Source organism: Oryctolagus cuniculus, chromosome 7 (assembly GCF_051225735.1).
Source record: "Oryctolagus cuniculus isolate XC-2025 breed Fujian yellow rabbit chromosome 7, ASM5122573v1, whole genome shotgun sequence".
NCBI classification, from domain to species: domain Eukaryota; kingdom Metazoa; phylum Chordata; class Mammalia; order Lagomorpha; family Leporidae; genus Oryctolagus; species Oryctolagus cuniculus.
The window spans coordinates 147,768,586-147,780,986 of NC_142873.1; the positions used below are offsets into that span (position 1 = coordinate 147,768,586).

General features: G+C 54.2%; 1 protein-coding gene and 1 long non-coding RNA gene across 3 annotated transcripts in view; one reads left to right on the forward strand and one right to left on the reverse strand.

The window, feature by feature from the left end:
• MYOM3 (myomesin 3) overlaps positions 1-3,649 on the forward strand; it is a 46,911-nt gene extending 43,262 nt beyond the window's left edge. The window contains exons 36-37 of the mRNA XM_051856692.3: positions 1,281-1,336; positions 2,271-3,649. Coding sequence (XP_051712652.3) covers positions 1,281-1,336; positions 2,271-2,534 — 320 coding nt within the window. The 3' untranslated portion in view covers positions 2,535-3,649. The remainder of the gene's footprint in view (positions 1-1,280; positions 1,337-2,270) is intronic.
• A 4,383-nt stretch (positions 3,650-8,032) lies between these two features.
• Positions 8,033-12,401, reverse strand: part of LOC103350293 (uncharacterized) — a 30,422-nt gene continuing 26,053 nt past the window's right edge. For both annotated transcript variants that reach the window (XR_007923683.3, XR_016211230.1), the window contains one exon: positions 8,033-8,150. This is a non-coding gene — a long non-coding RNA (uncharacterized LOC103350293). The remainder of the gene's footprint in view (positions 8,151-12,401) is intronic.

Sequence of the window (12,401 nt, forward strand, 5' to 3'; positions counted from 1 at the left end):
CGGCAGCGCCTGGATAGCTGGGGAACTCCACGACGCCACCAGCTGGGACATCACAGTCCCTGGGTGTCCCCACCTGATGGGAAGTCCAGGCCTCAAGTTCATCACTGGCTTTGGCAAGGGGGCAGTCGGGAGGTCTAAGTGACCATGCCCTGGGGAGAAGCCGCCATGGTGGAGGGAGCACAGCCCCAAGGCCAGCCCAGGCCGGGAGGACAGTCCTTCCCATCCTTAAAGCCAGGTCCTGGGACAGGATGCCCCTCTGGGGCCCCACGTAAGGAAGCAGAGTTCAGGGACACGTCCCGAGGGAAGCGATGGTTTCACCCATCCAGGGAGGCCTGGCAAAAGTTCCTGCCCATGACAGCGCCCATCTCTGGGCCCTCCCCACCTGGGTCAGGGACCTGTCCCCTCTCCCACACTGGACAGCCACCATTGGCATTGGCTGACTGCACATCTGCAGTCCATGGTCCAGGCTGAGCTGTCCACTGCCTCCAGGCCAGCACAGGGATCTCTGGCTCTCTGCCTGTGACTTAGGACCAAGTTCTCTTCCTGTCTGCCCACAGTGGCCATCAGGTCTCTGCTTTGACCAGCATGACGGAGCCCCAAGAGCTCATGTCCCACTTTTTTTTTTTTTTTAAGATTTATTTATTTGAGAGGCAGAATGACAGGCAGAGAGGTCTTCCATCCACTGGCTCATTCCCCAAATGGCCACAACAACCAGAGCTGTGCTGATCCAAAGCCAGGAGCCAGGAGCTTCTTCTATGTCTCCCACATGGGCACAGGGACCCAAGCACTTAGGCCATCTTCCACTGCTGTCCCAGGCCACAGCAGAGAGCTGGATCAGAAGTGGAGCAGCCGGGACATGAATTGGCGCCTACATGGGATGCCGGTGCCACAGGTGGAGGCGTAACTTACTGCACCACGGCGCCGGCCCTTGGGTCCCACTTTTCTTGACCCCACTGGGCACCCTCCCCGCCCTTGTGCGGATTTTGCTGTTCTATGTCCCTGAGCAGCCTCACTTACCCTTTGTCCCAGGATGTGAGGACAGGGGCATCTCACCATCCCCTCCGAGCACCGCCGCACCTAACTATCTCACCTTGGTGGCAGCGGCACACTACCCCCCCCCCCCATCTTCTGCTTCTGAAGCCTGGACTACTATTTTAAAGACTTCAGCCAAAATGATGAAAATAGAACAAAAAATAGTGCAGCTCAGCTCTGTGGGGACCTGCCTCCGGGGGGAGCTGGCAGGACAGCACCGTCACCGGGGTCTCCTGTTTCCCTTCCAGATCGTGCCAAAGTGGTCAGGGGCCTGCCGGACGTGGCCACCATCATGGAGGATAAGGTAGGACCCTCCCGGGCGGCGTGTTCCCTCACGCACTCCCTGCAGGTTGTGAAACATGGCGCTGTGTAGTTCAGGAGCCAAGCAGGGGCTGGCTGGCCAAGGGGCTGGGGGCCCCAGAGGGGTCCAGGGATCCCACCTCAGGGGTTGCACGGGATACAAAGGAAAGGCACGGCCCTGGCGTCACACCCGGGTCGGGGCTCGACCCAGCTCTACCCCCCTTTCTCTAGACAGCCCTGGGCGCCACAGCTTTCTGTCCGTGAACTTGGCTTTCCAAGGAGCTCTGCTGGAAGCTCCCTCCCAGCCCTTGTAGCCTAGGGTTCTTGAAAGTGCTCGCTCACCTCTGTGGCGCTTACCCTGGGCCAGGCCCTCTTCCAACCACACTCCACATTTCAGCTCAGCTCGCCATCAAGGCAACATGTGCCATGGAGGATTCCTGGTCACACTTTATGGCTAAGGAAACTTGGGGCCCAAAGTAGTTAAGGGACTTGCCCAAGGCCACACAGCCTGAAGGGGCGGCATTGAAAGTCACACCCCAGCCCGGGTGTGGAACACTTTATCACCGCAGCTCCGTATCAGAGCTTGGTCAAGAATTCTCCAACTCAGTGCAAACATCTTTGTCCTACAGCAACCTAATCTATTTGCATGGTAAAATCATGACATATAGGACAGAAGGCAATAAAGCAAAGTGCAGGCCATCCAGAGGCAGATAAGCACTGGAATAACAAAGTCTGAAATCTTAACTGGTAAATATTGCCAGAGAAAGGCGGAGGGTGGAGACATGGAGTTGAACTAACACAACACTCCCTTTTATGGGTTTCAATAAAGTGAGTTTATCACAAAGAGCAGCCTGTCCTAGGGGCTCTCTGGGGGCAAGAAGGTGCCAAGTTCAAGTTCCAAGGTGATGCGATTGTTCTCTTCCTGTCCCTTGAAACAGACCCTATGCCTGACCTGCGTCATCTCAGGAGACCCCGCCCCTGAAATCTCCTGGCTGAAGAACGACCAGCCCGTCACCTTCCTGGACCGCTACCGCATGGAGGTGAAGGGTTCGGAGGTCACCATCACCATCGAGAAGGTCAACAGCGAGGACAGCGGACGCTACGGGGTCTTCGTCAAGAACAAGTATGGCTCCGAGACGGGCCAGGTCACCATCAGCGTGTTCAAGCACGGAGATGAGCCCACGGAGCTGAAGAGGATGTGAGCGGCGCGTCAGGCAGGGCCCGGCCTTCTCTGCGTGGGCCAGCAGGGTCACAGCCGGGCACAGGCCAGGGGCGGGGCAGGAGGAAGCAGGAGAGCGTAGAACCAGGGCACGAGGGTGGGGGTGGAGTGGGCGTACCCAGAGGGGAAGCAAAGACTTTGCTGGGGTCCTGCGAGGCCTGCACTTGGGCTTGGAGACCCCTACACGCTGCAGAGCCTTGCCTTTTTCGCTGTCACATGGGTGTTCCTGCCTCCAGGGACTGTTTGTAAGAACCTCTTGCAGATGGTAGAGCAGTGACTCTCCATACTAGCAGCAATTCTGCTCTCGGGGGGACACCGCCAACATCTTCTGGTGGTCACAGCTGGCGCGTCTCTTGGCATCTCGTAGAGGCCAGGTGCTGCAAGACGCCACGGCTCCCCTCCCGCCCCCCCGGACTCAGCCTACCCTACCTGTCAGTTGTTCCCTGCAGTACCTGATTATGCAGCACTCCTCTTAGGATGTTACGGTTTTGAGTCGCCTAAGTTCAGCTAACAGTCGTTTCAAGTCTAGCCTGTGCCAGGCTGAGGGTGCACTAGGAATACAAAGAAAATAGTAGGCAGGCTCTGCCCACAAGGAGGTCTCAGTTCAGGAGGAGACAGATACCCAGTGCAGGTGACTCCAGGACCAGGCAGGAGATGGTGCAAGTTATAAAACAGGTCCGAGTAACGTGTTGTGGTGGTCAGAGGAGCAGACGACGGCTGTGCCAATTGGGTGAGGTGAGGCTTCGAAACACCTTCCCGCGGTTGGCAGAGCTGCTGTTGGGCCCTGAAAAATGAGTTCGACGTGGCAGTGGTAGAGGGAGAAGGACATGGCAGGAGCAAGAGTGAGGCGGCGAGGGCGGCTGCCTGGGGAGGACCACTCCCAGCACGGGGCTCTGCCACTGGTTGGCTTTGCTCGGGGGGTCTCAGAGCTAGGCATTTCCCTGCCCACCCCCACCCTCACCCCCAAATTCCTTCCTTTTCAAAATAAGATGGGGAAAGGTTATAAAATTAGAAATGTTGATTGTAAAACTTTGAGAAGCTCTGGAAGTTATGAAGCGGAAAATAAAAGCCGTCGATACGCCCGACACCAGGACATAAGACCGCCCTCCGCTGTCTGAAATGAGTTCCGCGTTGAAGGACAAAGTGAACCCCTCCCGCGTCCACCAGCCAGGCCCGCGCCCAGGCCTGGGGTCAGGCATGCCCAGAGGCCCACGTCCCAGGCGCCACGGTGCAGAGCAGACCCTGCCCTGGGAAGGCAGGGACAAGGGGGACGTGACCATTGCCGGGAAGGCCTTAGAGGCAAACCCCCCCCCCATGCCATCTTGCCCCGTGATTTTGCTTCCTCTCAGCCTCAGTGTCCCCTTTGGATAAGGAGAAGGTGGGAGGTCATCGAGGGCCCTCTGGCTGACACTAGGTTCGTTATGACTTCCAAGGACTCGCCTCTCCTTAGCTTCTCCCATGAAGATGTGGTAAAGCAGAAGGCTCCCTCCTAGCCCTGGGGACCCCACTCACATTCGCATCCGAGTCTGAGTGTTGTTCTTCCTGCACAACTAGAAAGCCCGTGGCGTGGGCTGTGAGCGCCCCCTGTTGGTGACAGTTGCATTTACACTCTAAGAAGCTGCTCCAGGGCAGCCATTCCTGCGGCTGGGGATGCTGGGAGCTCCCAGGTGAGGTGACAGCAAGCCAGGGGCCCAGGCGCAGAAGCCAGCCCTGCTCTGCTCTGTCAGGCCTGCAGCACGCTAATCGTGGTTTTGCTTGTTTGAGCTCCTGGCCTGGTAATTCCAGTATCCCCGGTGTATCTCAGTCTGGTGCTCATGCCTACTCCTCAAACTGCAGTTTTCACCTTTTAATTCTTTAAATTTTAGTTGAAAAGCAGAGAGAGGGGGAGAGCCCACCTGCTGGTTCACTCCACAAATGCCCCTAACAGTCAGGCCAAAGCCAGGAGCCAGGAGCCAGGAACTCAGCTTCATGCATGCCTCCTGGTGTGGGTGGCAGGGACCAAGTACTTGAACCAACATCTGCTGCCTCCCAGCACATTCATTATCGAGAAGCTGGATCACAGGTGAAGCTGGACTCCAACCAGGCCCTCCAGTATAGGCCGCAGGCATTCCAAGCAGTGTCTAACAGCCTTGCCAAACGCCCAGCCCTGGGTTTTGCTTTTTGGTGCGCCTTGTAGCCTCTGTCGAAAGGTGGTCCTTACGTGCCAGGTAGAAGGACCTGCCGTGGGCAGTGCGCTGTGGCGAGGGCTGGGAGGAGAAGCCCGGGGAAGTCTGCGATTAGACCCAGGTTTTAGGGAGCCTGCACCCAGGACGGGGCAGATGACCACAGGGGTAATCTCCCTCCCCCAGGGGTTTGGTAAAACAGCAGCAGATCCGGCTCTGGTAAAATGGTTTCTCCGGAGGTCAGGCTTTGTGAAGAGAACGCTCCAGCATATTTCAAAACGGCTCCTCCCCCCCCCCCCATGCTGGAAGCCACTGAGGGGTTTTTCTCTGATCTTCACTGTGAGAACTTGGTCCAGCTCCTGGAGGTAAAACTCAGGCAAGGGTGGGGGCCCCGGGAGTGCTCGTCTCTCACACCTGTCCACCTGGAGCTCAAGTAATTCTTCCGTTCCATCTCGGGCTCCTCTCCCCCTGCCCGGGGTCCCCCAGAGGCTCCTGCCCACGGTTCCGGCCCCAGGAAGTTTGGATGCTCAGGACCCACCTGTCTGTCTCTCCAGCAGGGCAGCCGTTGCCCTGTGCCCGCCCTTCTCTTAGTGATCTCAGGAGAGCTCTCGGCTTGTTCATTTGGCGACTTCTAAGCTCCTTAGGAGCACGACCGGAAGCCGGAAGTTACTCTCGGTCTGGCCTGCGGAATAGAGGCCCCCACGGTGCATCCCGGAGCAGCCTTCCCAAGGACTGGGAACCCCATCACCCCGGTTGGGCTACTCCTTTCTCCCTGCCCCCGCCTCTCAGAGCCCAGGCTCCCCGGTTTCCTGTTGGGGTCCTACCTGGGAGGACCGTGGAGGGGGCAGGCCCAGGGGGAGGTGGGCGTGGGGATGGAGGCCCCAAGGCCTTTCACTGTTGCCGCTCAGCCTCCTCACCTCAGCCCAGTGACACCTCAAGTCCCCTGGGACGGGGTTGCGATGCGTCATCAACCTCCCCACAGGGCCTCCCTTGTTTCTTGAGCCCAGGGTGGCGGCAGTCATGGGTCGCCGTCCCGTGAGGCCGCATTCTCACTGTACACCCTGGATCCATGGCCTTCACTGGACTGCCCGCCCCCCAGCCGGCCCCCAGTGGCTCCACTCCCTGGCCGGCTGGGGCCCCTCTGGCTTCCTCCTTAGCTGCTGTTCCCAATGGCTCCTTCTAGGATCCTTTTTCTGGTTCACCCTGGGAAATGTGTCGTTGGGTCCAGTGTGATCCCAGGACCCTGTGTGAGACTTAGAAAGCAGGAACCTTGTCTCTTACCTGGAGAAACCATCTGCAAACACAGCCCCGGCATTCTCCAAGGAACCCTCCACGAATCACCTCCAAGGATCTCCCAGGATGCCAAGGGTCCCCAGGCCCGTAAGGCCCCCTCTGCCAGACCACCAGCTCCTCCCAGCCACACCTGTGCCACCGTTTGCATCCTAACCTGGGTGCAGCCCTTCTAAGGCGTTCAGAGCCGAGGTGAGCAGGGAGCTGAAAAGGAGCTGGCTGGGCTTTGTAATAACCCTGCCCACTCGCCTCCGCCCAGCTGCAGTCATACGCCTTTGACACTTCAAAATTCCCACATAGCTGCGGCAGCTTGAGCGACATGTTCACACCAAAAATAGTTTCAGAAGCAACACTCCCCAGATGTCTCAGTGAAGGGAAGTAGATTCCGGTTTGGTTCGTAGCTTGTGAGAACAGTCCCCCTGCTGAGCCTGGAGGAGTTAGCGAAGAGTGCCTTGGGTTAGGAGCCAAGCAAATGGCACAGCCTCGGGGGAATGGGAGTGTGCCCCTCCCCACCCAATGGGCCCCTCCCTGCCCGTGCCTCCCAGCAACCCAGCGCCCAGGGCTGAGCTTTGCATCACCCCTGTCTGGGCCCCCACACCTGAAGACAGCAAAATGCAGGGCCACACACAAAAGCCTTCTCATTCCCGATACAGAACTGCCTGCGTGAAATGAGTCTTGGGGTTTGCTCTAAATACTCTAAAAATAAATGGGAGGAAGGGAGATAAGCAGAAAAGTTAGCAAAAGGGGGATGATTCCTGAAGCTCCGTGAAGGTTCACACTGCATTTTCTCTGCTGCTGTGTGTGTGTGTGTGTGTGTGTGTGTAATGATCTCATCGTAAAGATTTATGAAGACCTCTCAGGAAACAAATCCCCTGCTGGCTTTTCATCCGTAGTCATATTAGTTATTTACATCCGGCAATTAGGGCTATGAGATGCAGGCAAGGGAGCACAGAGCTTCTCTCTTGCAGGCAATGATTATAGCCTGTTATTTTTCAATTGCGCTAATTAAAATGAATGGCTGCTCTACCAGAAATAATTATCAAGTAATGGTGCAGTTTAAAAAAAAAAAAAACCTACATAGCCACGGTTTCATTGACTCTGCCTTCATTCAACACAACCATTCTTGAGCTTGCTAAGTGGCAGGAACTCCCAAAATTAAAGCTTGGTGCGATCATCTGGGATCCAGCTTTGATTGGGTTATTTAACCTAGTTGCTGGATCAGATGAGCCAGCACAGTGCCTGGCAGGAGCTCAACACGTGAGAGCTGCCCCAGCCAGCCACGCCCTGTGAGGGGAGGGAGTCACCGGAGGTGCCACGGCGATGCCTGGCGTCAGCACGTGGCTGGCCGATGACAATGTCAACAACTCCACAAACAGAAGCCCAAGGTCTCAAGAGGGATTTTTAAACTGGTGTCTGTTGTCTTTTTCTATAGAGATTACTAATGCGTGTAGAATGCAGTGGTAACACCCATATCACACATCTGAGTACCGGGGTTCCATATCCAGCTCTGCTCCCCATTCCAGCTTCCTGCTGACTGCAGCCGGAGGAGCAGCAGGAAGATGATGGCTCCAGTAGCTGGGTTCCTGCCCCAACGTGGGAGGCCCAGACCCACTGCCTGGCCTGGGCTTTAGACTGGCCCAGCCCTGGCCATTGTGGGCATTTGTGGGGATGAACTGTGGTTAGAACTCTCTCTCTCTCTCTCTCTCTCTCTCTCTCTCTCTCTCTGCCTTTCAAATAAACTGACTGAATACATAATTTAAAAGAAAAAAAAGAGGAGTTCAAACACCCACACACAAGGCTCATGTACAAGGAACAAGCAGAGTGGGAATCGTTGCTTATTAGCCTGACAGATGTTCCCACCTGTTCCCCATCGCCGCTCTGTTCCGCAGGCTCCGCTTACCTGGGGTGTCTGCGGGATGCAATTTGGTTAAGGGAAATAAGCAGACGCTAGCTGGGTGCTGGGCGGGGCGAGGGGGCGTTCTTGATGTCGCTGATCAAAGGAGCAGACACAATAGGTATGAAGCCACTCCCCTCCCTCCTTCCTGCCTCTAACGTGGGCAGCCACCTCAGGACCATGAAGAAAGAGACTCGCAGTGCTGGTGTGGTGCTGCTGCTGCCACCAGGCCCTCTGCCACCACCTCCTTTCCCTACGTACAACAGAAACGGGAACCGGTCTGTGTTCAAGCCACCGGAAACTAGGTCTGCTGTTCCTTGGAGCTGAAAGCATTTCCAGTTCACACACCACTTTGGTTAATATTTTTGCTGGATTTCCTGCTGGTCTATACAGAGCTGAGAAATCCTACATAAAATTTTACATTCTGGATTTTTCATTTTCCATTACATCAAAATGATTTTTTCACATTACCAAAAATTGCTCTGGGACAGGTGTCTGGCACAGCAGTTAAGATGCTGTTTGGGGGGCCTCCGCTTTACGGGTGCCGGCATCCCATATGGACACCAGTTTGTGTCCCAGCTGCTCCACTCCGATCCAGCTCTCTGCTATGACCTGGGAAAGCAGTGGAAGGTGGCCAGGTGCTTGGGCCCCTGTCATCCACACGAGAGACCCAGAAGCTCCTGGCCCCTGGCTTTGGCCGGGTCCAGCCCTGGCCATTGCAGCCATTTGGGAAGTGAACCAGCTGATGGAAGACCTCCCTCCTCTCCTTTCTCTCTTTGCCTCTGTCTCTGCCTAGCCCTCTCTATAACTCTGACTTTCAAATAAATAAATAAATCTTAAAAATAAAAAAGGAAAAGAAAAAAGAAAGGCAGAGTGATAGATAAGGAAAGACAAAAAGAGGTCTTCCATCTACTGGATCACTCCCCAAATGGCCACAACAGCTGGGGCTGGGCCAGGCTGAAGCCAGGAACCCAGAATAGAAATTCCCTCTCTCTCTCTCTCTCTCTCCTTCCCCACCTGGCAAATAAACAAATAAATAAAATTGTAATAAACAAAAATAAAAGTATTTCAAACAGTAAACACAATGTGATGTTATTTTGGTAAAATAAAAATGACATATTCTAGCAGACTGGAAGAATACATACCAAAATGTAAACAGTGATGTTTCTAGGTGGTAAGATTAAAATTGATGTTTATTAGGGCCAGCACTATGGCGTCGAAGGTTAAGCCTCCACCTGCAGTGTCAGCATCCTATATGGGACTAGTTTGAGTCCCAGCTGCTCCACTTGCAACCCAGCTCCCTGCTAATGCACCTGGGAACACAGCTGAAGATGGCCCAAGTATTTGAGCCCCTGCACCCACATGGGAGACCCGGATGAAGCTCCTGGCTCCTGGCTTTGGCCTGGCCCAGCCTTGGCTGTTGCTGCCATTTGGGGAGTGAACCAGCAGATGGAAACTCACTCTCTCTCTCCTTCGCTCTCTCTGTACCTCTGCCTTTCAAATAAATCTTTTTACAAAATTGATGTTGATTTTCTTCTCTTGTTAGTATTTCAAAATAGCTATAATAAACTTTTTAAAATATTTTTTAAAAGGGAAAGAAACAAGGCTCCTGAATGCTTTCCGAGCGACCACAGAGATCCGCCCCATCGCTGCAGACCAGCGTTTCTTATTCTGTGTTCCCAGCCCTCGAGCCAGTTTTTTCATTTTCCTTTTGTGCCTGACTTCTCAACGGGGCCTGGAACCTTCTCTTTGTCATCCTTGGAGACTTCAGCCTACCCGGGACCATTTTTACTTCAGAGAGCGCATTTTACAGTTGCAGAATTTCCGTTTGGTTCTTTCTCGGTCTGTCTCCCTGTGCCGAGACTGCCTATCGGCCCCTTCCTTAGAACACGTTCTCCTTACTGTGCAGAGCACAGCTCGCACGGCGGCTTTGAAATCCTCATCTGCCACCTCCGGGTCAGGTTCTGCTGATTTTCTCTTCCCCTGAAAACAGACCTTTGTCAGATGACTCGAGATTGCATTGTCACTGTTAGGTTTGGGCACTCTGGATTCTGTCGTATTCCTCTAAAATGTGTTGATTTTCTTCTCGTGGGTTCTTTTTAGGAGATTAGTTTGGTTGGGACAAGCGCCTCGAACATCAGCTCATTTTGTGGCAGGGTGGCTGTAAGTTTAAGGTTTTCCCACGGGGCACAGCCTGCCTGGGGGTCATAGGTGATCTTGCTTGGTTGCTTCAGAGCAGGGACTGTTCCTTTGAGAGAAACAAGTGACAGACATCGGTCTGCTCGACCGGCTGTAACCGGCATATTTCTGGCTTCTGTACCCTGCTTGCTTGCTTGATAATGGCCAAGGCCACCAAAATGTAGTTTCTGCCTTTAAAAAAGCCCGGCCACTGCACCTCGGGGCCGTCTTCTCTGGACCTGCTCTGTGAGAGGGTGGTCGCCAGCTGGCTGATAAAGACTCCTAATGTGACCTCAAAAATCTCATTGTGGTTTTTTTTTTAATTTATTTATTTGACAGGTAGAGTCACAGGCAGTGAGAGAGAGAGAGAGACAGAGAGAAAGGTCTTCCTTCTGTTGGTTCACTCCCTAAATGGTCGCAACGGCCAGAGCTATGCCGATCCGAAGCCAGGAGCCAGGTGCTTCTCCTGGTCTCCCATGGGGTGCAGGGCCCAAGCACTTGGGCCATCCTCCACCTGCACTCCTGGGCCACAGCAGAGAGCTGGCCTGGAAGAGGGGCAACCGGGACAGAATCCGGCGCCCCGGCCGGGACTAGAACCCGGTGTGCTGGCGCCACAAGGTGGAGGATTAGCCTACTGAGCCGCGGCGCCGGCCCGGGCAATTCTTCCACCCACTCGTGTTGGGTATTTCTCAGTGTGGGATGACTCAGGCTCACATGTGAATATATGTTTATTCCCTCATTGCCAAATAAGTTCTGTTCCTATTTGCACATGATGCCAGGCTCTGCTTAGGATTTCCGTCTCTGTGGGAGGCTAGAACACAGATCAGACGTTAACCTATCCGCTGCCCACATCACCTTAGGATGCGTGCGTTCCATATTGGAGTGCCTGGTGTCCATCTCGGCTCCTCCACTTCTGACCCAGCTTTCTGTTCATGCACACCCTGGGAGGCAGCCGGTGACAGCTCAGAGAGTTGACTCCCTGCCGCCCATGTCAAAGACCCAGGCTGGGTTCCAGGCTCCTGGACTCGGCCTGGCCCACCCCTAACTATGGCATGCATTTGGGGGTGAACCAGTAAATGGAAGATTCTGTCTCTTTCTGTGTGTCTCTGTCTCTTCCTTCTAAAATAAAACACAAATTTAAAAAATAGAAAACCACAAATCCCACCATAGGGGTCTCACCCTCCTGACCTCATCTAATCCAGACCATCTGCCAAAGGCCCCATCTCCAAATGCCATCAACATATGGCCTTGAGGATAAAGTTTCCAACACGTGAACTTTCGGGGGATGCATTGAAACCATAGCATGGTTGGTTCCAGGTTGCTTTCTAAGGGTGAGAAAGCAACCATATTAGTCAGTCAGTCTTATTTATTTTTTTAAAATTTATTTTTATTTATTTGAAAGAGTTACAGAGAGAGGGAGAGACAGAGAGAGAGGTCTTCCATCTACTGGTTCACTCCGCAGATGGCCGCAATGTCCGGAGCTGCACCGATCTGAAGCCAGGAGCCAGGAGCTTCTTTCAGGTCTCCCACGTGGGTACAGGGGCCCAAGCACTTGGGCCATCTTCTACTGCTTTCCCAGGCCACAGCAGAGAGCTGGATCAGAAGAGGAGCAGCAGGGACTAGAAGCGGCGCCCATATGGGATGCCAGTGCCTCAGGCCAGGGCGTTAACCAGCTGCGCCACAGCGCGGCCCCAAGTCAGTCTTTCACTACTTTAACTGAGATACCTGCGAGGAGCTTCCTGGGAAGGAAATGTTCAGCTGGGCTTACAGTTTGCAGGTTCTCAGTCCAAGATCTGGTGCCCGCCTTGGTCTGGCGCTGGTGAAGGCCGGTCATGGTGGAGCATGTGGGCAGCCAGGAAGCAGATGGACACACACGATATAACTCGTGTGTTTAACTACCCCCTCTTAACTCTTAATTTGCCCCTTGCTCTTCTTCAGGGCAAGCCCCAACAACCTAAAGACCTCCCACCAGACCCTCCTCCCAGATGCCATAATTCAATCAAAGCTCACCCATAATCCATCAATCATCTAATATAAGACTTTGGGGTTTGGTTTGTGGCATGGTAGGTAAAGCTGCCAAACCAACATCCCATATGGGCACCCGTTCAAGTCCCTGCTGCTCCACTTTTGTTCCAGTTCTCTGTTAATGTAGAGCAATAAGCAGCTGAGGATGGCCCAAGTGCTTGGGCCCCTGCACCCATGTAGGAGACCTGGAGGAAGCTCCTGGCTTCAGCCCCACTCCAACCTTTGCAGCCATTTGGGGAATGAACCAGCAGATGGGAGATATGCCTCTCTGTCTCAGTAACACTGCCTTTCTTTTTTTTTA